This window comes from Trachinotus anak, unplaced genomic scaffold, assembly GCF_046630095.1.
Source record: "Trachinotus anak isolate AG129_WGS33_773 ecotype Australia unplaced genomic scaffold, CSIRO_AGI_Tana_v1 ptg000002l, whole genome shotgun sequence".
NCBI lineage: Eukaryota > Metazoa > Chordata > Actinopteri > Carangiformes > Carangidae > Trachinotus > Trachinotus anak.
The window spans coordinates 1,440,001-1,467,629 of record NW_027273853.1 but is presented as its reverse complement, the minus strand read 5'-3'; the positions used below and the strand labels follow the sequence as shown (position 1 = coordinate 1,467,629).

At 42.7% G+C, this 27,629-nt stretch overlaps 1 protein-coding gene and 1 long non-coding RNA gene across 2 annotated transcripts in view; one reads left to right on the top strand and one right to left on the bottom strand.

Annotated features, from left to right (window-relative positions):
• The window catches only part of lrp5 (low density lipoprotein receptor-related protein 5), a 73,960-nt gene extending 70,478 nt beyond the window's left edge, over nt 1-3,482 (bottom strand). Inside the window, exon 1 of the mRNA XM_071488867.1 lies at nt 3,200-3,482. Within this exon, the coding sequence (XP_071344968.1) occupies nt 3,200-3,257 (58 nt within the window). The 5' untranslated portion in view covers nt 3,258-3,482. The remainder of the gene's footprint in view (nt 1-3,199) is intronic.
• LOC139627778 (uncharacterized) lies at nt 158-20,434 on the top strand. Its single transcript, XR_011692627.1, has 3 exons — nt 158-3,108; nt 7,077-7,284; nt 7,591-20,434. It is a non-coding gene; the product is annotated as an uncharacterized lncRNA (long non-coding RNA).
• The last annotated feature ends 7,195 nt before the right edge of the window (nt 20,435-27,629 follow it).

The window sequence follows — 27,629 nt, the reverse complement described above, 5'->3', positions numbered from 1 at the left end:
GTGTCAAAGTTCAGCAAAGACAGCCTCTTCACTGAAATACATCTTTGTGTTCAGTATATGATCGTGTCACAGTGGGAAATGTGCAGATAATATTAGCACTGAATTCAATATTGCATTCAGAATATGGGTCACTTTCCTGCCCCATGAACAACACTTTCTTTACTTTTAGTTTCTGCTGCAGCTTAAATGGCCACTGTTACAATTGTGTAGAAAATGAAGTAAAACCACAACTTCTGGACTCTGTTCCAGAGGTACTATAATAAAATAATAACATATATAATAAAGTTCAGCCTTGGAACAGAGACTTTCACAACAGTATGTCATGTAGCTCACTTTTATCGTCTAGATAAGTTTTTTGAAAACAATCTAATATGATTATATGATATCTATGTGTTTCAGCAGCCTTTAAAAAAAAACAATTTTCCCATGAGCCCTTAACCTTCACAGACCAAACAGCTTGACATAGGGTCAGCCTAGGAAAGAGATGCTGCAAAAGGTTTTAGACACTTTACATCTTACTTTAAGAAGAGAGTTGAATTTTCTGGATATGGAGGAAACCAAATGATGATGACATCAGAACCAGCCGATGTCCGCTGAACGGCTTTGGAGAAGCACTGATTTTAAACAGAGAGTACGTCCAGACTAAACTGTACTTTTCTGTAGCAGTTTTCTGAGTGTGTTCAGGGAAAACTGAGCTTTTGCAAAACACAGTCATAAGCTGCCAATTTACGGTTGAGGGCTGACAAGTAAGGAAAAGAAAAAAACGTTCTCCTAATGGTTCCTTTTCATTGTTAATACAGTCCTATACACAGCATTAACCTGAGTTTATAAACATTGTGATCATGCACAGCAGCTTGGAAATTCCATCTATTCTATTATGATACACAATTAAATCAGTATTTTATTTTCTGTTCTTCTGTCTTGAGGACAGAAACAGAAAGGGACAAAATATTAACAGTGGATGTAGCTGGTGATACAGATGTTGTCATTAATCTGTAGTTACACAGTTTATGTTTTCACTGTGGACAGAGGTCTCTATAGACACCACCTGGAAATGGCAGTGTTGTTTTCACAGTAGAGACAGTAGTAAAGTCTCACATACGAAAAAAACTGAGTGATACAACAGTCTGTGAGCACACACACACACACACACAGCTGTAATGTTTGCCTGGCAATGTGCTGACACCACTGTGGTGTTTTTGGCCTGTGTGTGTGAAGTGTGCGTACATGCTGTCACCTCAGTGCCAAACGTAGGAAATCATCCTCGGTCCTTCAGGACCAACCACAGCCAATCACCTCTTCATCCCAGCAGAAGGCCGGGACTCAAACACTGTTTAAGTCACACTTGAGCATTAACATCAGTGTATTTCACTGTCAATCAACATACTAATAGTTATGTTCCTTATGTGAAAAATAAGCTTGTGCTTGTTGCCTGGCTGTGTGTTTTCATGGCGATATGAGCAAGGTGTTGTGAAGAGGGGAAAGAGGTTGTGAAGAGTTCACACACACTGTATCATCTTTTGTTTTGACCCCTGACACTTGACCTTGACAAAGTCAGAATGATTGGTGAAGTGGTTTAACCAGAGAAATGTTACTTTAAAGCTCCATATTTTAACTTCTTCAATGTTTTATCTGAAGTGTTGATCTCAATCAGAAGATATATTTGTGGTTTTAAGAACCCAAAAGGTTTTCTCTGGAGCTCTAGTAACAACAGGTCAGTCAGCCAATCAGAAGAGAGGATCTGAGCCTCAGTTCTGGTCTCAAGGTAGATGCCCATGTCTTTTTGATTATTAAGCAGGTCTAGGTCCTATATCAATACTGTGAAAGTATTAAAGCCTCAGTCCACAGAGAAATGCACACAGCCTGTATTCAGAAACTGAGCCTTAAAATTAGCAGTCACGACTTCTGGAACTTTATGATGTCACAACAAAGCAGTCACCCCCCTCAGCCACGCCGCAAGCCCCGCCCACCTGGACCCACCATCCAACATTGCAGTATTTGGTTTCTCTGAGTGTTTATCCTGAAATCTGCTCTATTTTTATCGGCTCACTCAAAAACAGTCAGCCAATCAGAAGAGAGGATCAAATCCTCAATGACACTTGAATGTGATGTCAGTTCTGCCTTTTGGAAGTAAACCGTCATGTTTAACTGGTTTAGTGAGGACGTTATCAGGAAGCAGACTCAGAAAAATGTTCCAGATAAATATATGAGTGGTCAGGTCAGGTCGGTCAAACTGACCTTTCAGGCCAGAATAAAAACAGACAGTGTAACCTTCACTCAGCATGTGGTGGTTAACTCACTGTAACCATCATTTTCCTAAGAAAACTAGTGGTGTGCACCATTACTGATACGCCCAGTTAAATGAGATAACTGTTAAAGGGCAAAGTAAAGGTTATGTCCCTGATGAAAATGTTCATTCTCATCAGTAGACCTGGATCTTCTAGTGGAGCATTCACTGACCTGTAGAAATGGTCTGTGGTGGGTTTCACAGGGACCCCCACAGCTTCAGAAATGCAGCCTTAGTTTTAAGATGCAGGCGGATTACTGGGAGCTGGTCTTCAGACCTGACAGAATGGCTTGCATGAGAGAAAGCTAAGCTCCGCCTCTGACTGGGCAGTTTCAGGCGATTAAATAAGACCGCAAATCAGGCAGTGGAGAAACTAAGGCTCATAAAGACAATGATCCACAGGCTGAAAGTCTTTAACGCGTCCAGCAGCCTTTTCCTTCCCAAATAAACATTCCGGCTTCTTTTTCACATTGAAGCGGTCTGCCTGACACCCGACACCGAGCAGGAATGGCTGGAGCTGCCGAGGCCCGAGAAAACAGCCCAGGCTGACTTCAAACTTCATTTCTGCTCAAACACACAAACTCACAAACTCCACCGGCGGTGCGACGCAGCAGGCTCGGTTCGTTACACTGGGTTTATCCGCCGTGTGCCACACCGACGCAAAGTTTCGACACTTTCACTGCAGCTTCTGTGTTGTTGTACCCTTGGGACATAAAAACTTCAACTTTCAGACAAGGAATCACAGCTATTGTTGCAGTTGGTCTGGACGTGGGGGACAGTGGAGGGAGCGAAGCCCCCCCACGCAGCCGCAGCACACCATGGTAACTACTATGTTCTTAACGTTTTTCGTCCCGGTGGCTCCGCGGTCGTTGTTCCCTCAGGATCCATGTTGTGAACAAAAAGTCAACGTACCGTGAACCGCCGACAGCAGGCAGCTCCCGAGCAGCAGCAGCGCCAGCAGAGCGCCCATCTCCGGTCCCCTGCGCCTCAGAGCCGTGGGCCCCGCTCCATTCCGGCGCTTTACTCCTTTATTAAGTTGTACACAGCTGCCCTTCTCCGTGTGTTCGTGTCCTCATACGGGCCTGCGTCCCGCCGCACGGCTAGCTATGTGCCTGCATGTGTGTGTGTGAGAGAGAGTGTGTGTGTGTGTGTGTGTGTGTGTCCTTCTCTGTCGACTACACTTCTCCCAGTTAGGGCGCTCGCGCTACTTTATACTTTAGACTGTCGAGCTCGCGCACGGAGAGGAGGGCGGACGTGGTGTGACGTCATCCAACACGAGGCAGCAAGATTTCTTTTTTCAATTTCCTTAAACCAATTAAATGAAATATCAAAATACACAATATATCCAACAAACCTGCATTTCCCCAAATTTCTAAACATTGAAAACCAATTTGTAATAATGAGCTTTCATCTTCTTATTGGGGAAACAATTAAGAAATATATAATTACAAGTGTTTCCCATTTTTGTTCTGACAGACCATCCCAGAAGGCCTTGATAACAAGAACACAGAATACAATAGCAGCACTCATAAATTATAATTATATAAAATATACAAAATTCAAATAATTATACATATTAATCATTTGTAATATCCAATAAAACTAAATAGAAAGTAAAAAGAGGAAAAATCTTTAAGACTAAATAAATACATTTTGGGCAGGGAGGAAGGGGGGTCAGTCTGGGGGCAAAGTTTGTATAAAGGGTTAGTAATCTATGAATGAAAGAAATTTGCTGAGGTGCCTTTCACAGAGAATCTTATCTACTCTAACTAAAGAAAATACATAACATCCCACAGAGAAATAGATTGAGCCTTAGGAGATTTCCATAAAAGTAAAACGTGTTGTCTTGCCAAAAGAGGTGAGCTATTCATTTACATTCATTTACTTTTTGAGCTTGATTAACAAACTATATGTTCTGTAAAAGTAAATATAATTTTAATATCAAATGTGAAAATATCATTACATATTTTGAACATGATAAATGTGACATTGAATTCATTGTAAATTGGTTGATTCTATACAGTAAATTTCATACGTAAATGCAGAATAGCAAAAATCACTCCCAATTTTACCAGAGTATATTAAGACTCTTGATCTTAAAAAAAGTAATGAAACTGTCAAAATGTATGGCAACCTCTTTAAAGAGGAATAATCTGAGTTTTTCTGATACTTTTACTGTATTGTAGTTGATTATATCAGTTTGTCTATGTTTTTTCTTATTGTATCTTCTTATTTCCTTTTTATTCATTTTAATTTAATATTTTTACTGATTTTATTTATTTTGCATTTAAAAAAAAACTTCTATCAATTAAAATTTGAAAATGTACAAACAATCACTTCATATCATGCCAGTTCTTTAAATAGAACAACTGAATTAAAATTGCAACCATGAATGATGAAAAGTAATTAAATTAAAAAAAAACATCATTTAAGTCTTCTTCAGACAACCATTTCAGAATAGATATTAACTTCTGACAATTGCTTCATGTTTGTTACAAATTTGAGAGACTCAAAGTAACGCTCAATATCAATTAGAAGCAACTTAATTGAGAGAACTGATTTAAGAAATTTTGCTTTATGAATGTGAAATTTTCTCCAACGATTGATCCTTCATTTCAACAAGTGGATCCTTGGTGGCCCCACCTATCCAAAGATTCATTGTGCACCGGTAATGAAAATAATAAGGCAGCAAACAACACTGACAGAGAGCCTGAGGATTACACTTTTGCTTTCAGCTCAGTTCAACAGCTAATGGTACAACTGTTCAAACCAAGGACTTTAAAACCTCAAGTGTTTGTGAAGTCAACTCCATAAGGTAAAACAGTTCTATCAGTTTGTTGTGGTGGAACTTGACTGGTCTGCACAGAGCGTTGACAACAACAAAGCTGGGTTAAAAAAAATCTGGTTATTTTACCGGTGGGAGAAAATCAAAAGAAATAGTTTTGAGGCAATTTGATGTAATATTTCAACAGTAGAAAGTGTCTGTGTGTTTTTATAACCATATACTTATACAAACTTTGTTTTACTGTTAATATGAGTGTCATATGGGCAATCCATTCATTTGAACAAAAAATAACTTTTGTAATATGTGGAAGTGTAGGTGTATACCCCCGTGGGCATCAATGATTTTAAACATTTTAACCTTGCTAATTTTAGATTTCTGAGAAAAGATGTATACAAAAAATACTAGCTAACCAGTGGTAAGAAATATATTATCATCAGTTTAAAAAAGAGCTGTTAATGATAACAACATTATAGCTAGCAATATTAGCTTGCTGTAGCACTACCTTGCAGCTTTGCTAGTGTAGGCTAAGCATCTGTAGTGATGTTACATTTGAATTATTCACTTGCTTTTGTATGTAACACAATTTCTGTCTGTAAATGTCTGTCATTTAAATATCAATGATAATATAATTGAAATAATGTTTTTAAACAAATCGCTATTTGTCCTCAGCCCATCAAGTTGAAATTAATTGGTCATAATCAAACTGTTCTAAAACAATGTTTTATTAATTTTTTTATTGCAGTTAAAGTAAGAGCAACATCAAAGTTAGTCAAATGCATAAATACAGCATTTGTATAGATCAAAATGATTCATGAGGAAAAATGACCCCTGGGGGCTTCTCTCTCCGGTCGGGAAGGCATCTTGCCAGAGGTCATGGGGGAAGATGCCCCTTTTACATTTAGTTTTGTATTAGCAATGTTGTGGTCTGTCATGATTTAATTACGATTAAAAGCATTTACTTACACATACTTCTTGTGTCCATATTATATTGATATTGAAAATCTACATATTTTGAAGGAAAATAGACATTGTTCTTAATGGGGGCACATAAGTGTGGCAAATATATTCAAAACTGTGTGTGTGGCTCTATTTGTGAGGTAGGCCGTTCTAAATTCCTCTTCGTCTCTTAGAGAACAGGGACTGAGTGTCAGTTATCAACTTGTCATCCATTCACTTTGGCCAAAAAACATCTTGATTGTTTGACTGCACATCTGGGCTGCGACGTTCTTCACTGCAGCACATCACAATGGATCTTCCAGGAATATAAAGTACAACACCAGAACACAACAACAGAGGATAAATTATTTTACATTGGACTCCACCACAGTAAGACAGCTTAAGAGAACCCAACTGGACTTATTGTCTTCAAAACAAAATGTGGACACACACTGCTACTTGCACACTGATGGAAATAAAGATAAAACGTCCAAGATCTTCACACACACCTAAACGTTTGCCAGCCCTGGCATTTCTTCTCTCCTCTCTGGATTCCTTGCTTCTCTGCTCCAACTGGCCTCCACTCCAAAGGCTCTGTAAACTCAAAGCACATGTTCTCCTCTGCCTCTCTGCATACATGTGAGAGGCAGGCAGCTAGTCCACACCATAGAATATGCAGCACAGACCAGGTATCATCACTGTAGCAGTGGTAGTAGAAGCTGTGGCTGCAGTGGCTCTTCCAGTAGCAGCACTTTTCATCGTTGGAGAAGTGAAAGAGGTTTTGCTTGGTGTAATCCTAATTCCTCCTGTTCAGACTGCACTTGTGCTCAGTGTAAGTGATGGGGGACAAAACACACTGTCCTTATTGTTCTCCTGATCTTACAATTAAGGTTCCACAGTAATTATGATTTAGAGAGGGAAGAAGAAAAGGTGCAACAGGTGTTTTTTTCTTTTTGGACAGTATGTATGAGGTGTCATATATTAACCCCATCCCCCAGAAATCATGTTTCTATTTACATTTGCATTAAATGTAATTTCTGGCTATTAAAGCACCACATTTATTAACAGCAGCAGAGTTACCAGGAGGTGTTTGGAATGGATGGTGGCGGGTGGACTGTCAGAGCAGAGACCATCAGACCAGAGACTGTCAGACCAGAGACCGTCACACCAGAGACCCTCAGACCAGAGACCGTCAGAACAGAGACCCTCAGACCAGAGATCCTCAGACCAGAGACCTTCACACCAAAGACCACCAGACCAGAGGTTCTGACTTGAGGTAAAAGTTAGTTTCTTAGTTTCTTGGGTTAAAAGGTTTAGATTCAGGTTTTGGTCAAGTTTTCACCTACTTCAGTGTGAAAAGAATTAAAGTTTTTTCATGTGCTATAGATGATGTAAACTGCACACATCTTGATGTTTTTAGGTTTTTGTCTCTCTTTGTTATTTGTTTTTTAACGTTCTATTTACATCTATCTTATCTGCCATTAACCATAACAGGCCATACTCGGTCCCTTCTGTTCATTCTGTTTCTATGCTCCCAGTCGTGCCCTGGAATGCTGTAATGAAACATATTTTCTTTCCTTAGTCACCTGCAACCCACAGCCGCCGGCCTCGCTTTGATCGGCACCCTGCTCTCTACAAATATCAAAACGATCTCTGCATTGGTCCGTGTTCACTGCTCTGTAAAGAGCGAGGCTTAGGAGTAATATAGCTGAGTGTAACAAATACCTTTCTCTCTCTCTGTGGGTAACAAGGAACAGGTGAGGCTCCCAGCTGTCTGAGGCCGCAGTGAGGAGAGCACTGTTCATAACAAAACTGTTCGCTCACATGCACAACCTTCTAATCAGACTTGTACTGGACTCACTGTTGAAATATGTGTCAGTCACACAATCAGACCTGAACATCTGCATTAAGACTGAATATGACACTGAATAAGGTATTCTGGTGTATCGAACTCATTCTGATTATCGGCATCATGTCTCTTTAAGAGCTGCTGAATGTAAAACCACAGCTCTGGAGTCCAGTCTTTTACCCAGTAGCTGCAGAGTGCACTGCACTGGTCATAATATGTGTTTCTATGTGTATGTGTGTATGTTTGCCGCACAAGTGGGAAAGCCCCAGCATGGTAATTTCAACTGATCCATACATCCACTAGTGCGGAGCCTCCCATACTGTAATAACATATGTTCTGGTATGTATAGTTTGTAACCTGACTCATTTAAGTCTTGCTGTAGGAGAACTAGGGATTTCCAGTCCCTCACTCTTTCATCAGAGTTTTTGGAACTTAAAATAAATCAGGGTGCACAAATGTTAAAATAAGTTGTTTCAACTGAGAATGTGTTTGAATAAATTCATATCTTAAGTCAGTTACTTTTTCAGGAATAGTTGCAGTGTTGAAACTGCATGAATTGATTTATTGGACATGTTAGGGCAGTAGAACAACCTGGAAACACAACATTGCTGACATGTTGCCTATTCACACATAAAGCAGCAGCATTAGCATAATTTTCAAAACAGCTGGCTAAATGCTCCACTTGTTCAGTACTAGTTGCTAACTTTGCCCGTCTGTCTGTCTGTTCAGTGCTGGGGAGGGGTAGACTGGCCTTATCAGAGCTTTTTCAGTAAAAACAGCTGCCTGAGGCTGATGGGCTGTGATAAGCTGAAAGAAGCTAAAAGACACAGAATCATCATCAGCTGCAGAGTAGATGATGAATCTGTGTGTGGTCATCACTATGAGCGACACCTTTGACATTATGCATAGTTATTTGAGCCAGTATTTTTTTTTAAATGCTGACAAGTAAAACTTTAAGTGCAACCAAAACTCTGAAATATTGCCTGCAGAGCAGCAGTGTGGGACCACTTAAAGTATAAATAACCAAAAATCAGCTTATTAAAATATTGTTCATGCTGTCTTCATGTAGGTGGGAAAACTACTGAAGCCCTCAAAGCTCAGCTCTATTTACTTATAAAATGATCACTTAGAGAGAAAGAAACAAAATATCTTTCTTTTTTTTTCTTTTTTTTGCAGGCTGTTGCTGCTATTACAGTCAGAGTAAGAGAGACAGGAAAATTTGTAAGAGAGAGACAGTGAGAAAGAGAGAGGGAGGATGACAGGCAGCAAAGGGCCAAAGGTCAGACTCGAACCAAATGGCACATGCTCCAACAAGTGAGCCACCGAGGCGTCCCAAGACTTATTTTGTCTTTCACACTGAGCACAGCCGCCGTCATGGACCCATAATATTTCAGCTTTTATTTACTTCAACTACAGAACATCACAGACTTTTATCAGATGCAGGTCTTCATGTCTGACTCCTCTGTTTGATCTGTAGAACTGGTCACAGCTGGATTTTAATACGAAGCCTAATTACTGATGACTTCTCTCTCTACCCCTCCCTCTCTCCTGTCTTATGTTTAGTTCTTCCTCTGCCTCTTTTAGTAATAATGATTCATGTAGTGAAAGTAGTTTATTTGCTGTAATGAAGGCGGGGTTCAGTGTATTGAAGCTCCTCCTCTTTCCTGCAGTTCCTGAGCAGCCAGGAAACCAGAGTTTCGCGGCTCAGTAAACTGTGTGTAACAAGAGGTGTAGACCTGAGCCCCTGGTTGGCGTCCATACACCATCCAGTCACGTGGCATTCAGCTGAAAAATGATTCACTTGCCTATACAGATTTAAAAAAATTTCACTTGCCTTCCAGGACTTCCGTAGAAGAAAGCTTACCAATGGAACTTCAAATTTAAATCTTGGTTGTGTCCGAAGTCACTCACTCATTTACTCCTCCTTGCTCACTATCCAGGTAGTTCTATGTAGACGACTATACACTGAGCTCATCGTTAAAACTGAAAAACACTACTTGGGTAATTTTGTCCGCATCGTTTTTCAGTCTTTCGCCACAAGCGCAATGCATGATGGTATACAATTGCTTGGTTAGTTACCATCAGTTGTACACTACTTTTTATGATGCATTATGAGATACTATGAGTCTACCATATAGGATATAATAATTCTCACCATACATTCGGACAGCACTACAGAATGGTGAACTCACTATATAGTGGACTATAATGGGAGTAGTGAGTGATTTCGGACACAGCCCTTGTGTTTTTGTCAACAGCTCAGTTGGATTATTGCAATGATAGAAACAGAGATAAAAGGAACAAAACAAGCACATCTAGCACTTGGCCACTGTCACACAGTGCTGGCAGGATTACATGTTATTTTCTAATCTAAATTTAGAAACAGTAATCAATCAGCCTGAACCATCTGGGCTGGTCACGTTTGGAGCAAAGCTACTAAAGAGAACTTGGATGAAGTGTGTGGTTCTCTAGTTATAGGACAGTCTCTCTAAGCACAATGTGTCATCTGTCAGCTGCTCTCAAATCAGCACTGTGTACTGCAGAGAGGTCAGACAGGCTGTAGACATGTGTGTGTGGTTGAATGTTATTCTGACAGTGTGTCCCTATCTCCCAATTGTAGCAGTTCTGCATGTACAAGGAATGAGTGCATTTAACTGCTGTATGGTGACAGACATCAGTTACACTGTGGAGAGGGGTCTGGCTGTACCACCATCGTTCTGGGACAGGGTCTTGGGCAGTGCTGAGCCCAGGATGCCCCCCCTACCCCTGCAAAATTCGGCTAGGGAGGTTGTTTTGGTGGAACACGTGCACATGCGGAGGTGAGCACTTAAAATGGCTAATTTGTAAAAGACGACGTCTACTGTGTGACTGCACAATCCAAATCTTCATCACAGTGTCGGTTGCTAGCTCGCAGGTTGCTGTTTGCTGTAGCGAAGGGGACCTTTAAAACGGTAACAGGGGAAGTGGAAAGGGAGGAGACTGTGCATGAGACACGCAGCCAATCACAGGCTTTATAACCTCAGACTACAGCTGGTGAGTCAAACCATGCTAACACCTCTGTGAGGCTGTGGTTGTCTCAGCTAAATGCTAACATCAGGATGCTGAGAATCTGATGTTTTGTAGGTATAATGTTTGCTATTAGCATGCTAACTATTAAATATATTAATTATATTTGGTCATATCTGTCAAATTAAAATTTTGACCAGATGAAAAGTCAGATGACTATCAGTTATTACAGTTTATCCCGAGGGGAACATAAATGTCTGAACCAAATTTCATCACAATCCATCAAACAGTTGTTAAGGCATTTCACTCAAAACCACAAAAGCAAAACAAACTAACATTTCACCCTTTTTGAAACAATACCTACTGATTAAGGTGACATACTTCAACAAAACAAGGAAAAGGAGCTCTTTCAGTCATTTATTCAACAAAAATATAGATGAGAAAGTTTTGGTGAAAGTAAGTACACCCTTGGCTTCAGAAGCTAGTATCACCCCCTTTAACAGAAATAACTGGCGTTTTGCATAATTGTTCACCAGTCTCTGACATCAGCTTGCTGAAATTTTTGACCACTCTTCCATCCAAAATTCCTTCAGTTGCAAGATGTTTGAGGGATTTCTGTATGTACAGCCCTTTTCAAATGTCCCCGCAACATTTCAACGGGGTTCAAATCTGGGCTTTGACCAGGCCATTCCATAACCCTCCATTCCTTCTTTTTGGGCCATTCCTTGATGAATATGCTAGTGTGCTAAGGATCATTAGCTTGTTGAAAGGTCTGCCTCCGGTTCAACTTCAACTTTCGAACAGATGGCCTCACATTATCTTCAAGCACTCTGATATGATTCAGAATTCATAGTTAAATCAATAAATGCAAGCACCCAGTCCCTGAGCCAGCGAAGCAAACCATAACATTTCCACCACCATGCTTTCACAGTTGGGATGAGGTTCTTTTCCTGAAAATCTGTCTTTTGTCTGCGCCACACGTGTACTCTTACTGTGGCCAAACAACTCCACCTTTGATCCGTCTGTCCAGAGCACATTATTCCAAAAGGCCTGGTCTTTGCCTATATGTTTACTGACAAACTGTAGTCTTGCTTTAACGTTCCTTTTGGACAGCAAAGGCTTTTTCCTGGCATGCCTCACATGCAGGTCAAATTTGTCCAATTTCTTTCTGACTGTACATGTATGTACTTTCACACCCACAGCTGCAAGACTTACTTGCAGATCCAGTGATGAAATTTTGGGGTTCTTGGAGACTTCTTTTGGCATCAAACGGTCTGCTCTCCGGCTGAATTTGCTGGCGGGGCCAATCCTGGACAAATTGGTAGTTGTTTGAAATCTACGCCACTTGTAGATGATCTCCCTTACAGTAGAATGATTTACTTTTAATAATTTAGAGATCTTTCTAAATCTCTTGCCAGATTCATAGGCATCCACAACCTCTTTTCTGAGGTCCTCAGAGAGCTCTACAGATCTTCGCATGATGACACCACACACTTCAATAGCAAAGAGAACACCAGACCCTAAGTTCCCTATTCCATGTGACTGATCTGTTTTTCTTTTTTTTCTAATTATGAAAATGACCACAAAACGTCACCTTTATGTGTATTTGTTGGAGTATATCACCTTTATCCATAGGCAGTATATCAAAGAGAGTGAAATTTTTGCCTGTATAAATATGTTAAGAAAACTCTTCATGGCATGTACTTTTTACTTTTACTTTTTTTAATGACAGTATTTCAGTGTTTATGTTTTTAAATAGTCAAAGAAGTCTCTTGTGCCCCCCCCCCCCAAAAAAAACAAAAACAAAAAAAAACAAAACAATGGCGATCCATGCTTTGAGAGGAGGACAGCTGGCTGATTGGACTGTTGATGAACACAAATGAAATACAGGAGCATATGATTCACTTTAATAGGTACAAACGACGTGAAGAGAAAAACAACAATAGTTTTTTTTTCCAAAGATTTGAAAAAATTTAAATAACCTCCAGGAAGAGAAAAGTCTCTCACTGTTGATAGGATGTTTTATGTTGTTACCGGCCTGACCACATCATATACAAGCATCCATGATAAACACTGGAGAATCAAAATGAATAGCTGGTTAACAAGAGGAAGAGTAAAAAAGAAAGAGTCAAGAGACAGATGGGGAATCAACAAGTGATCTCTCCTCTGTCAAACAAAAAAGAAAAACTGAGCTTCCCTTGCTTTCAATTCAGTCTTGAATATTCGATCATTATCATTAAAATAAAAAGTGCTCCGTGAAGGCTTTATTTGGCCTCCATATTGTTCTGGGGTCGGATGTGGGCCAATAACATTTTTGAGATTTTCAAGTGGACCATGAGTTGGAAAAGGTTGGGAACACTGGTCTAAATATTTGGATAACAGCAGTCACTTTCAGACGGTCCCTTCTGGAGGCACTGCACTCAGCTGTTCACGTGAGATGAGACAGGCGTATATCTCTGAGTAACAGATCAAACCATCACGTTCAGTGGGTGCAGACTGCCGTCAGAAAGTTACCGGGCTTTTTTCAAACTGAGTGAAATGACCTGAGGTATCTCAATGGCAGCCATGATAAGAGCTGTTCCAACTCTCAAAATAATAAGGAAAGAAGCGTCAGTGCTTCCTATCTTATCTCCGTTAGCATAGGATACACTGAACCTTCCTTTATGAGAGGAAAGAGGATAATGCCCTCCCACAATTCCCTGCTGCAGCAGCATTTAAAGCAACAAACCATTAAGCATAAACATGGCCGACTGGAGGCAAATCATCATGTAAGAAACTGCTGCATTTTAACTTTCAACAATATGTTAAACCCAGTATGTTAAACTATGAACATACACTGCAGTAAAACGATCAAAGTCAAGTTAATGTTGTGGTGTAACCTTCACTCAGTTTACAGTAGTTACATATCTTGTTTGTGAACAGTTGTTAAACTGGATCACCCCTTCAGCAGGACATATCCCCCACCATCAAACTCATATCAATATTCTCTTACCATTTGTGAACATGGTGCCATGATCCTCCATTGAATATTTGGTTTCTCTGTCAGCTTAGCCAAAGCAGCAGCAGCAGCAGCTCCTCATCTCCCAGTTTGCTCTGTAGCTCTGATACTACACAGCTGCCTCTTTATAGGCCACGAGCTATAAGCTATACACATCCACAGCCTGTATCATAACAACATCAATGTACAATCGAGTCAACATTTCAGGGTGTTTATCGCTGTGTGGTGGTTCTTAAGTTATTGTATCTATAGACTTATAATCAGTGGAGGAATCGTTTTCAGATCTTTTACTTAAACACTTAGTTAACGTCTGTAACTTCTGCCACCAGGGGTCTCTCAATCAAAACAATAACAAAAGACAGCGTTTGGTGACATCTTGAAGCAGTGTGGGATAATGGGAGTTGTAGTCCTCTCCTGGTTTTGACCTTGAGCTGAATTCTCCACAGAGGTCTCCTCCTCCCACAACAAACAGAGCAGCTGATTAGAACCAATAAAAACACTGAATCAAACAGTTTCACTGTTAAAGTCAGTGATTGGTTTATACACCCACATGAGGTGGTTTTTCAAACAATTCAGCAAAGCAATATTTTGCAAAAATGGAAAAACCTTTTCACATTCATGTCGTGGCCCCTGTCATATCAGGCCCACAGACTGTTTATAAACCTGGACGTAGACTCTGGGTCTGAACAGTGAAGCCTGAAGAGCCTTAAAGCTGCATTCTATCTAATGACCATCAGGGCACAACTCCACTGTTTCTAAAAAGAAGTCTGATTGTATTGAAGTCTATATGAAAATCTCTCTACTTCTCACTCGATTTATTACCTCAGTAAATGTTTTCCTACTGAGTTTATGTTCTCAGTCTCTAGTTTCAAGTCTTCTTCTTCAATTATGGTCCATTTAGAGGGAAATAGACCATAAAGCAGGGATTCATTAGGGCGGGGCTACTTTGTGATTGACTGTACCACACACAGTGACGTGCCCTTTTTATATACAGTCTATGGATATGCCTGACAATCAGGATAGGACAGAGCAGGCCAGCTCCACCCCTCACTCCTCTTCAGCTCCACCCTCTCCTCCAAATATTGTTTCTCCTGGTTTCAAAAAACCAAAATGACAACGGACAAATTACAAACTGGAGGCTTCAAAATGGCAGCTCACAAACCAGTGGGTGACATCTCGGTGGAGTGACACTAGATCAGGCCCCAGGGAGCCAGTTTCAACCGAGAGGCAGACTGCTGGAAATCTGTTGTCATGTTTAATTGGAACGATATTGTGAGAGGACAAAACCCAGCTTTATTCACATAACATGACTCAATGGAAACACAGAACATCCATAACTGTGTTTGTCAAGTTTTCAAAAAATGTATTCTATTTTTCATAAAACTGCAATGGAAACCCAGCTACTACTACTATGACTACTACTACTGACAGGCAACCAAATAAAACGTTACCATGATTACATACCCAGAGTCCTCTTGATTTGAAAATTGCTAGAAAAATTTGGTATAATGTAAGTAAAACTCAACAACATATATAACATAGGTCTAGCTGTGTTTAGACATTTCAATGTGGAAAAGTTACAGTTTATAACTTTAATTAAAAGTACCAGAAAAAAAAAAAACATCCTTAACAAGTAAGAATCCTGCATGAAATATCCCACATACAGGTCCATGTTTTAACTTCTCCAGTGTTTTACCTAAAGTGTTGATCTCCATCAGAAGATATTTGTGGTTTTAAGAACCAAAAACCATCTCAGTGTAGTTTTACATCTCCTCTCTCAGGCTTCTCTCTGGAGCTCTAGTAACAACAGGTCAGTCAGCCAATCAGAAGAGAGGATCTGAGCCTCTCTTCTGATTGGCTGACTGTTTTCTGAGTGATCCAATAAAAATATAGCAGATTTCACGTAAACACTCAGAGAAACCGAATCCTGCAAGGTTGGATGTTGGGTCCAGGTGGGCGGAGCTTGGGGCGTGGCTGAGAGCAGTGACTGCTTTGTTGTGACATCACAAAGTTCCAGAAGTCCTGACGGCTGGTTTTAAGGCTCAGTGTCTGAATACAGGCTGTGTGCATTTCTCTGTGGACTGAGGCTTTGATACTTTCACAGTATTAATATAGAACCTAGACCTGCTTTTATCAAAAACACATGGACATCTACCTTTAGACTGTGTGGAGCTTTAAATAAATACAGTAAGTATCAGTTGCAAAATGTAGTTAAAGTGATGAAGTAAAAGCACTCATTTGGTTCCTCTGACTGTCCTTCAAGAAGAAGGGGTGTGAGTTGTTTTCAGCCAGATTCATGTTTTAATTCAACATATTTGAAACTCGACAGTGATGATATTTACAGGAGTAGAGTTATTTATGTTATTTTCAAACAATCATACTACTTGTGATTCATGTGGATAAGTATGAGTGGACAAGAGGGAGAGTTATTATTCTCAATGTGACAACCCTTTAGTTTCACTTTTGTGACTGGTAGCCCATATTCCTTTATTTATTTTATAGTTTCACCACGGCAGACCCACATCAATCACATTCGATGTCGAGTATTACCTGGCCTTGTATGTGCAGTCTGATTCTCTCTGCACTGCGGATGTCTTTTCCTAAGTCCTTGAATTCCCCTTCGCATCTTTCCTTGAGGGCGGCTCGGTGGTGCAGTGGTTAGTAAGTGTGTGTGTGTGTGTGGTTGTTTGTCTCTCTCTCTATGTGTGTTAGCCCTGCGACCTGTCCAGGGTGTACCCCGCCCTTGCCCAATGTCAGCTGGGATTGGCTCCAGCCCCCCTCGCGACCCAGTTTCGGATAAGTGGTATAGAAAATGGATGGATGGATCTTTCCTTGACCTCCTAGCCCCTATCACAAATGACAGGTACCAGTTCAGTTTTATCCAATACAATACATAGATAACAATAAAACCTACTTCATCCAGTTGGAGCAGAAGAACTAGAGCAGAGTTAGCACCCCTACTTCCCACATTTATGTCCAACACTGTCAAACAGAAGCACGTAGTGTTGCAAAGGTGCAGTGGCTGTTTGGAGAAATATTTTCACCTTGACATAATGTTCTGCACTGAAAAGTTGAGATAGGTTCAACTTGGCACCTGTTGAGGGGCCAGAATCATTGATTGGAGAGGCACACCTGCTGTGACCAAACCATTGAAAACAACGAAAAAAAAAACCCTGTAATGCTTTGGAAAAGCACTGGCCTAACAGTGAAGCTCAGTAATCACATTACTAAATGTCATCTGTTTCATAAGTCCAGCCTGCAGATGAGCAACCTGAAACAGGCCTCTGAAGCCAGAAAGTTGTGTTCTCACAGTTTTCACTTTTAATGGCTCCCATGTTTCCCTCTTAAAACCTTTGTTTTCCCTGAACCTGAAAAGCCCTCCTGTTGTGAGAGTGTTTGTGTGTGGTTTTGCTGTCAGTGTGGGTGTGCTGGTCATGTGTTTGGGTGCATGCAGCAAGTAATTCATGTGTACATTACACATCAGCTCTCTCATCCAAATGGCAACTTTTCAGGCACTGAGACAAGCAGTGTGGTTTCCAAACCATTACAGTTTAGGCTTTATTCACTGCATTTTGATTTCAAAACCAGCAAGGGGTGGGGGGGCTGTTTTTCTCCACACAGAGGAAGCAACACATGGACATATTACACTGGACAAAGATGTTCACAGTGCTTTGACAGAGAATATTAGAATTATTTTAAAGGTTAATTCCAGTTAATTACAACATGAGTCTTAAACGGTCCCTCTTTAACTTCTGCTGCTAGGGGTCTCTCAATCAAAACAACAACGAGGGATGGCATTGGGTGATGTCATGAAATAGCGTGGGATCATGGGAGTTGTTGTCTTCACCATCATTGCCATAAGCTTCTCCCGGTTTAGATTTGTTCAGTGCCAGTGGTTCAGGAGGTTTTTACCTGGAGCTGAATTATCTACAGAGGTCTCCTCTCCAGAACAAACAGATTATAACCATTAAAAGCACTGAAAGCAGTTTCACATTTTAAGTCAGTGTTTCACTGACGCTGCTCAGTGGACACAGGACATCAGGGAAGGGATGAGAGTTTAGACTTTAATCTAACTAACTAACTGCTAACTTATGAACCAGACATTCAGGAGTTTTTTAGCCACTGTTGGTTTTTTAGGGGGAAAAAAAATCATACACTAAGTGGAATTTTTTTTTTTGTTTGTTTGTTTTGGATCATCATAATCTGGGATATGTCACTGATTACCAACAACACTGATTTTGATCCATTATTGTTTTTTGTGCAGTGTCAGATTTAAAACCAAAACTCAGTCAAGACCTTAGAGAACATATCAAAAAACTACATATTAAATGTTTAATATCATTTTTCTCTTTCACTAATTTTTTTTTTCAACATCAGCCCTGACCATACCTACTCATTTTCAGGATTTTAACCCTTTAAATCCTGATTTGTTTACATAATACCAGATTTTCTTTGTTTGAATCACCACAAAAAATGATTTGAAGTATATGCACTACCCCTAGTGGACACCAGGAACAAGTATGTATTGGCCATACAGTAAAAACTAAAATTTTGGATCAGGACTTTAGAATGCAAGCCACATAAAATAGATTTGTCCTGAACAGGTTTGTCCTTAAGGTCCAGAGTGCAACTATTTTGTGTACAAAGTGTATTAGAGACATATCACGGGAGCTGAGGTTCCCCAAAAAATTAACCCACATTAACCCAGCCAAAATGATTTTAAAAAATCAAATGAAAAGGACAAGGGTTAATGTTGTTGTAATGTAAAATAAAGTCAATGCACTGCAGAGATACTCCCACACACACACCTCTCCTTTGTGTGTTCGTCTCTAGCCAATTAACTCCCTCAGATCTTCAGGCTGGTTCCCAGCAAACAGGACACGCAGAGCGAGCACACTGCTTTCAGGAAGTAATCAGCCCTCTGCAGATGGCTCTTTGTTTCTGTCTCGACCTCCTTGATTATTGTGAGACATGAGTCATATAAACTGCCCAATAAAAACACCCCTATAACCCTGGGAAACAACACTTTCTAAACAAATAAAAATCCATCCCAACACACTTAAAGGCGTCAGTACATGGAGCCAAATTATTCTGATGTTACTTTAAGTAAAGATTAAAACTGGAAAATACCAGACTGGGCTATGTTCACAGGTGACAAGCTGATCTCTGAAATCCATAAGTTACACTCCAGGGAATCTTGAATCATTTTGGACACAATTTAAATATTAAATATAGACAGATTATTGTTAGCTAGTTTATAACTTGAGCCTAAGTTACAGTTTAACTAACGTCAGCTAATTTCAAACTTTAGCCTAAGTTACAGTTTGAGTAACATTAGCTAATTTCTAACTTTAGCTTAAAGTTAGTTTAGGTAACTAAAATTAGCTAGTTTCTAACTTTAGCTTTAAGTTACAGTTTAACTTATGTTTGCTAGTTTCTAACTTTAGCTTTAAGTTACAGTTTAACTTACATTTGCTAGTTTCTAACTTTAGCTTTCAGTTACAGTTTAGTTAACTAATGCTTGCTAGCTGATAGCTCCACCCTTTCATTTCCAGTGTTAGCTTGTCATTTCATCACCAATATAAAATATCATATGATCTAATGTTAGCAAACACTGGTGCTCAGTCATGAGCAGTGAGACAGTGGAGGATCAGTTGCTGTACAGATTCATGTTGACATCCATATAGAGTTTATTATTTCATGTTAATAGTCTTTTGTGTGTCTGTGGTGGTTTAGTTAATCTTTTATCTTTTTGATATTAACCTCTATAACAGAAACATCCTTTGTTTTAACTCAGGAATTCAGGAGTTTTACCTGTTAGCTCATTGGACCAAATTAAAATACATATGTGCTAAAGGCTCAGTAATTGTATTAACTGTGGTGGAAAGTAATGAAGTATATTTACTCTAAGTACTGTACAATTCTGTGGTACTTGTAGTTGAGTATTTCCATTTTATGCTACTTTATAGTCCACTTCCCTATTTCAGATAGGGAGAGAGAGAAAGGACCCCCCACCCCCATTGCTCACCTTCAGTTCATGAAACAAAAATCTACAAATCAAGGAAGAAATCTTGGTGTTATGGACTGTGAGCTAAATTTCTTCAGCCACATTCAAGGCGATTACAAAATCAACCGACTACCACCTTAAAAACACAGCACGAAGTATTTCTGTCTGAGGAGGATACAGAAAAAACTTGTTCTTTCAGCAGGCTACACTATTGTAAGCACACAGCTGCAGCTCCTCCAGAGCGCTGCTGCCAGAGTCCTCACTGACACCCATCACACCGCTCCTTAAATCACTGCTCTCGCTTCCTCTGTGTCAAAGGAAAGATTTTTAAAATCCTATTACTTGGTCATTAAGCTCTAAATTGTCTCTGGTCAAAATCATGAACTGTAAATAAAGATGACTGTAGCCTCTGTGTTGTCTAGCCTAACTCCCAGCTTATCCAAAAATGGGCAAACAGGTGGGGCGTGACCTGGTGCATGATGGTTTGTGGCAAGCATACGCCCACCGACCTGTCACTCAAAGATGCCATGCCCTCAATTCTCCATAACTTTAGTCCTTTTTTTTTTTTTTTTTTTTTGTCCTGTCCCAATATCATTGGCAAGCAGTATGAGTGGTCTGGATGCCTTGTGTTGTTGGGGCAGATTTACTCTGCGAAGGAGGAGTGTGGGATACTCCTCCTATCGCATATTTTAACTTTATTAAGACAACCGGACCGCATCAGGAATGAGAGTGGACAGGAAGAGGAAAACAGAGAGAATATGGGGAAAAGGAAAATGGGAGTGGGGAGACGGGGAAAAACAACAGCAACAACACAACAACAGAGAAACAACCACAGTAACAATAACAATAGCTAATAATATCCACATTTATGGTCGCTCTATAGTCTTTAACCATTAGATGCTCCGTATGTGTATATGTGTATATGTGTGTGTGTGTGTGTGTGTGTGTGTGTGAATCTGTCTGTGTGTGTGTGTATGAGGGAAGGGGTGGGTAGGTGTGTATGTGTGTGTGTTCATGTGTGTATGCAAGTGTGTGGCGATTTGTCATTGGATGTGGTGGGTAATTGATGTGGGGGCTGCAGTAACAGCGCCCCCCCAGACCAAAGGCACAGGTGGCCAGAAACCAGGCCACCAAGACTCCCAGCCACCCCCAGAGCCCAAGGACCCGCGGCAGCATGCCCCCCTGGTAGCCACGTGCCCGACCCAAGGAGGAGCCCGCAAGGGAGTACAGAGGCAACAGCCCCCAGCATAAGGAGGCCCGCAGAGGGACAGCAGGCAGGAAGCCCCAGAGCCAGCCCGCGACCACCAACCCCAGCGCGAGCCAGACCCAGAGCCAAATGGCCCCGGCAACCGAAGACCCACCCGCACCCCCGGCGGAGAGCCCACCACACACCAGAGAGGTCCCAACCCCCCAGCTCCCGTCCACCCAGTGGGAAAGACCCCAGCCAGCCGCGGCGGCCCGGTATTCCGGCCCCAGTGACACTGCAGGACAAATGGGGGAAGGAGGGCAGATGGAGTCCCCACCCCCCGGCCAGGAAGCCAAGCCCGGGGGTACAGATAAGAGCAGGCCCCCCCGCCCAGCCCCAAACCCAATCCCCAGAAATGCCCGGATTATCCGCCGGAGCCTCGAACCCCCGCAGCATGGCCACAGCCCCCACCCAGCCCGCCACCCACATGAGGAGGCCGCCCACCCCCACCAGGGCCACCCATGACATCCCTGCAATGGATCTTCTTCCCCCCACATGGCAGGCTCCCCGCACAGTCTACACAGCACCAGAGACAGATAGACAGGGGGGCCCACCAAGCCACCCTCTCCCCACCCTGCGTCTGGTGTGGGTGCAAAGTGTATGTGTGGGTGTGCGTATGAGTGCGTGAGTGAGTTGGGTGTGTGGGTGACTATAGCGCCTTAAGATTGGGGGAATGGTCCAAAGCCCTAGTGTCATATGGCTTGTGGGCTGTGTGGATGACGAAGGTGTATTAAAATTGAGGAAGCAGATGGGGCATGGGTACTCCACCGCTGGTAGACGGCAGAGTCTCACCTGCCCCATCCCACCCCCCAAGGCCCTAGTGTCATGTGATATCTAATGTGCATTTAAAATTGAGGAGCAGCACAACAACAACAGCAGGGCCGGTGGGCAGTCCTGCCACACCACCCCTCAGAGGCCCTACAGTCATGTGGGATGTGGTGTAGTGGAGCAACAAGGGCAGGTGAGGCATGTACCCCCCCACTGAGGCCAGATCCCTGACTGGCCCCAATACGTTCTCCATCCCTGCGCCGCCCAGCCAGAGGGGAGCCGAGCCGGGGTGCCCAGAGATGCCTTCAGGCGGCCCAAGCGGTAGGGCCACCACCCCTGCAGGCGCAAGCTGGAGGGGCACAGACCCGCCCCGCATGGCGAGACCCCAGTCAGGTGCCCAGGATGGGACATCCAGACCTACCGACGAACAGGGAGCCGGTCCGGCCAGGCAGGTCGTCCCGCACACCCCACCCCCCCAGCACCCACCCAGGCGGAGAGGCAGGGCCCCCACCACACCCCCAGACCCCCTCCACCACCCCCACAGTGCCCGGGGGCGCAACTGCCCCAGAGCGCCACAGCAGGCACGGGCCCACCCCACTAGGAGGCCCCCCCAGATGCGGGCTGTAAACATGTTTGTTTCTGCTGTAAAGTTGGACATTTGAACATGGGAGTCTCTGGGGACTGACTCACTGCTGGAGCCAGACTCTAGTGGTCGTTAGAGGAACTGCAGCTCTCAGCTCTTCACTGTTGATGCTTCATGTTTCACACCTGGAGGCTGATGCTGCTTGTTCCACTCTCAGTTTTCCTTTTTTTCACTTCTTATGTGGGAAATTCATGTTAAACAAAATATTAATCATAGCAGAGTATTTTTACAGAGGGTCTGGGTGAGGGATAACTGCAGGTCTACAACGAAACCCAGACTCTGGTCTCCCACCATCTGAACCTCAGCAGCCAGACTCTCAAGCCCATCACATAAAGGCTACGCTGCTTCCTGCACCGACTGAATGAATTCTGCTCTTTCAAGCATTTTTCTGTAGATGACACGAACAAATGGCAGCATTCATTTATTGCATTTATCAAAAGCTTCACACCAATAGTGATCAGAATCAGAATCAGAATCAGAATCAGAATCAGTTTTATTGCCAAGTATGTTTTCACATACAAGGAATTTTTTCTGGTGATTGGTGCAATTGATCAGCAACAGTGGGGCTCTCTAGCCTTGTTGATGAGGCTAATAGCAGATGGGAAGAAGCTATTTTTGTGGCGAGAGGTTTTGGTCCTGAAGGACCGCAGCCTCCTGCCAGAGGGGAGTGTCTCAAAGAGTTTGTGTCCAGGGTGGGAGGAGTCAGCTACAATCTTCCCTGCACGCCTCAGAGTCCTTGAGGCGTACAGGTCCTGGAGGGACGGAAGATTGCAGCCAATCACCTTCTCAGCAGAGTGGATGATACGCTGCAGTCTGTTATTGTCCCTCTCCGTGGCAGCAGCGTACCAGATGGTGATGGAGGAGGTGAGGATGGACTCAATGATGGAGGTGTAGAAGTTCACCATCATAGTCCTTGGCAGGTTGAACTTCTTCAATTGCCTCAGGAAATACATCCTCTGCTGAGCTTTTTTGATGAGGGAGCTGATGTTTAGCTCCCATTTGAGATCCTGTGTGATGGTGGTTCCCAAGAAGCGAAAATGCTCCACAGTAGCCACGGGGGAGTCACACAGGGAGATGGGGGTGGGTGGGGCTGGGCTCTTCCTGAAGTCCACTATCATTTCCACTGTCTTCAGAGCGTTTAGCTCTAGGTTGTTCTGCCTGCACCAGGTCACCAGACGCTCAGTCTCCCACCTGTAGGCAGACTCATCGCCATCAGAGATGAGTCCAATGAGAGTGGTGTCGTCTGCAAACTTCAGGAGCTTGACAGACTGATGGCTGGAGGTGCAGGTGTTAGTGTACAGGGAGAAGAGCAGAGGAGAAAGAACGCAGCCTTGTGGGGATCCAGTGCTGATGGTCTGGGAGTCAGACACGTGCTTTCCTAGCTTCACGTGCTGCCTCCTGTCAGACAGGAAGTCGGTGATCCACCTGCAGGTGGAGTCAGGCACGCTCAGCTGGGAGAGCTTGTCCTGCAGCAGAGCCGGGATGATGGTGTTGAAGGCAGAGCTGAAGTCCACAAACAGGATCCTGGCATAGGTCCCTGAGGAGTCCAGGTGCTGGAGGATGAAGTGGAGAGCCATGTTGACGGCGTCATCTACAGACCTGTTGGCTCTGTAGGCGAACTGCAGGGGGTCCAGGAGTGGGTCAGTGATGGATTTGAGATGGGACAGGACAAGGCGCTCAAATGATTTCATGACCACAGAGGTCAGGGCAATGGGTCTGTAGTCATTTAGACCTGTGGGCCTTGGTTTTTTGGGGACAGGGATGATGGTGGAGGATTTGAAGCAGGCTGGCACGTGGCAGGTCTCCAGTGAGGTGTTGAAGATGTCTGTGAACACTGGAGACAGCTGATCAGCACAGTGCTTCAGGGATGATGGAGAGACAGAGTCAGGACCGGCTGCTTTGCGGGGGTTCTGCTTCTTAAAAAGCCTGTTGACATCTCTCTCCAGGATAGAGAGAGACGTTCCTTTGGTAGGGGAGGAGGGGGGTTCTGATGTGGCTCTGATGTGGAGGTTGGTGTCAGGCCTGTCCCACTGTCTTTCAAAGCGGCAGTAGAACTCATTCAGATCGTTGGCCAGACGGAAGTCATTAATGGAGTGGGGGGGTTTAGGTTTGTAGTTAGTGATCTGTCTGAGCCCTTTCCAGACAGAAGCTGAGTCATTGGCTGAGAACTGGAGCTGAAGTTTCTCAGAGTACAGTCGTTTAGCTTCTCTCACCGCTTTGCTAAACCTGTACTTGGACTCTTTAAACCTGTCCCTGTCCCCACTCCTGAAAGCTTCCTCCTTTTGCCTCCTGAGCTGACTGAGCTTAGCTGTGAACCAGGGTTTGTCATTGTTATAACTCACCCTGGTGCGTGATGGGATACAGCAGTCCTCACAGAAGCTGATGTATGACGTCACAGCCTCTGTGAACTCATCCAGACTGTTGGAAGCAGTCCTGAACACTTCCCAGTCAGTGCAGTCCAAACATGCCCGCAGATCCTCTATGGCTTCACTGCTCCACTGCTTCGATGTCCTCACAACAGGTTTACACAGTTTTAGTTTCTGCCTGTATGTGGGAATCAGGTGGACCATGACATGGTCAGAGTGGCCCAGTGCAGCCCGGGGGACGGCGGGATAAGCTCCACTGATTGTGGGGTAACAGTGGTCCAGAGTGTTCCCCTCTCTGGTCGGGCAGTTAACAAACTGTCTGTATTTGGGCAGTTCATGACTGAGGTCACCTTTGTTAAAGTCACCAAGGACAATAACTACGGAGTCCGGGTTGGTCCGCTCCACACACAGTATCTGCTGTGGCCTGTGGTGGGATGGAAACACCGACCAGGATGAATGAGGTGAACTCACGGGGGGAGTAGAAGGGCCTGCAGTTTATGATGAAAGTCTCCAGGTCAGGAGAACAGTGCTGCAGGATCACTGTCACGTCTCTGCACCAGCCACTATTTGCATAAAAGCAGATTCCTCCACCTTTGGTTTTGCCGGACAGCTCTGTGTCGCGATCCGCTCTGAAGAGCTGGAAGCCGGCCAGCTCCAGCGCAGAGTTCGGAATCTGGGCTTCAGTGTCTTTTCCAAGGATCCGTCAGCATGTGGACAGGAGGACTTGGGGACGACGGCCCACTCGACGTCCTGAGCCACAGCCCGAGCTCCTGTAGCGTTTGCACTTTCAGCTGCACAGTCAGAGGCCTCAGGCTTCCTGTTTGGCGATCCACCAATACACTCATTGAAGTAAATGGCTGGAAAATGTTGTGGCACATTTCAAGCTTGAAAAACTGAAATTCTTCACAGGAGGCTGAACTGTGGTCCTTCCTCTCCGACTTCAAACTAAACTTTGTAACAAACATTAACCAGAGTTTTCCTGAATCCCCCCATACCCTAACCTCCCCCTCCCCAGTGTATTGTTTATCTGTGCACTGCGTATATTCAGTTGAAATGTGAGTACATTCCCATGTTGGAAAACAAACAACATCTAAAAATAAAGTATTATACTCTAAATGATCCATCCAGGCTGATTGTGTGTTGTGTGTTTGTGTGTCTGTAAACTGCACAGGACGGCTGAGACTCGTGTTTACTGTGTGTGGTGTTTAGTCTGCAGATGCCCTGCTGTGTTTGGACTCCCATGCACCCTGACTGACATGTTGCTGTGTGTTGTCTTTGTTGTGGGTGTGCTGAGTTATGCCAGATGACTAAGATGAAAAGCACTCACTCGTGCTCTGGAAAACACATCAGCACAGAGGTGAATGTAGCAAGCTTTGCATTGCTGCAACATGCTGCGGTGCACATGGAAACTGTATCACTCAGGGACTGTGTGTAATTCCAGTGGTTCAAAGTGTTTGGACTTCAGTTTGTCTGATGTGAAGATCTTTGAGCTGCGTTTGCGTTCCTGTAGTGGTTATTTTATAACTTTCCATCCATCCATCCACGGATACATTTAGTCCATAAAGACAAGTGCTGTATAAAACCTCAGTTTTAAAGAAACTAATTGTAAGTTTTGCTATTGCGACATAGCTAATGTTAGCATTAGCAGCTGTTTACTTTCCAGTCTAGAAGAAACGTTGTGAGTTCAGCATCACTTCATCCTTTACTCACCAACAGCTGTCTCTAGAGGTGGAAAGCAACGCCAGCGTTAACTCTTATCTCTATCACGTCTTTTCTTCTATTGAAGTTAGCATGCTAACCAGCTTCCCCAGCCCGTCTTGTCACTTTAAAGGGCAAGGGGAAACTGGGACGTTCGTATCAAGGAACGGTTGCAACAAGTCTTATTCCTCCATTGAGAAACATGCTAGAGTGATAACACTCATTCTGCACATGCTCCGTTAGACCCTCCCCCCACCAGGAAGACAGACAATGCATTTTACATCTGCTGCTGCATTTATTGGAAAAAAAAAGTTTTAGAAGTATGAAAGTAATTTTTTTCATGAGCTGTATTTTTGTTTGAGCTTTGTTTGAATTAATTAAAACTTAATTAATTTGAGTTGTCATTTTGTTGATTTTTTTAAATGACATGTAAATAGCATATGTCAGTGTGTCTAGCTAGAACATGATGCTCTGTCATGGCTGACAGGGTGAGGACAGTTGCAAAGCTGAAGAGATGCAACATTAACTGTTCATATTAACATATACGAGAATACAAACAAGTGATTTTGGGGAATTATTGTTGGCTTCTCATAGTCTTATAATATATTTGCCTGTTCTGTTCATCATAAGCAATAAAATAGATAAATTGTGCCTATTTTGACTCAAGATTGGTTCTATGTTCTATGCAAAACAGAATTCAAGAACTGTAAATTTGATAAATACTAAACAAATAAATAATATTATAATATTATTGTAAAGCAATGCATATTTTCAGAAAACTATGCTTACTGAGACAAAAAGCAAATCTTAGAATTAGTGAAATAAATTAGTGAATTTTAATGTATATTCACTATGCTGCAACCGTCCTCAGGGTTTGTTGCAACATCTGAGTTATTCCATCCAAATAAATATTGTTGTGTCTGTCAGGTTCTGTCATATGTAATCATCTTTAAATTGTATTGGTAATTAGCAGACACACTGCCCCAAAAACCTAAGAGTCTGGAGATATACTTTTTAAGTTCTTGCAAGAATCTAGATCA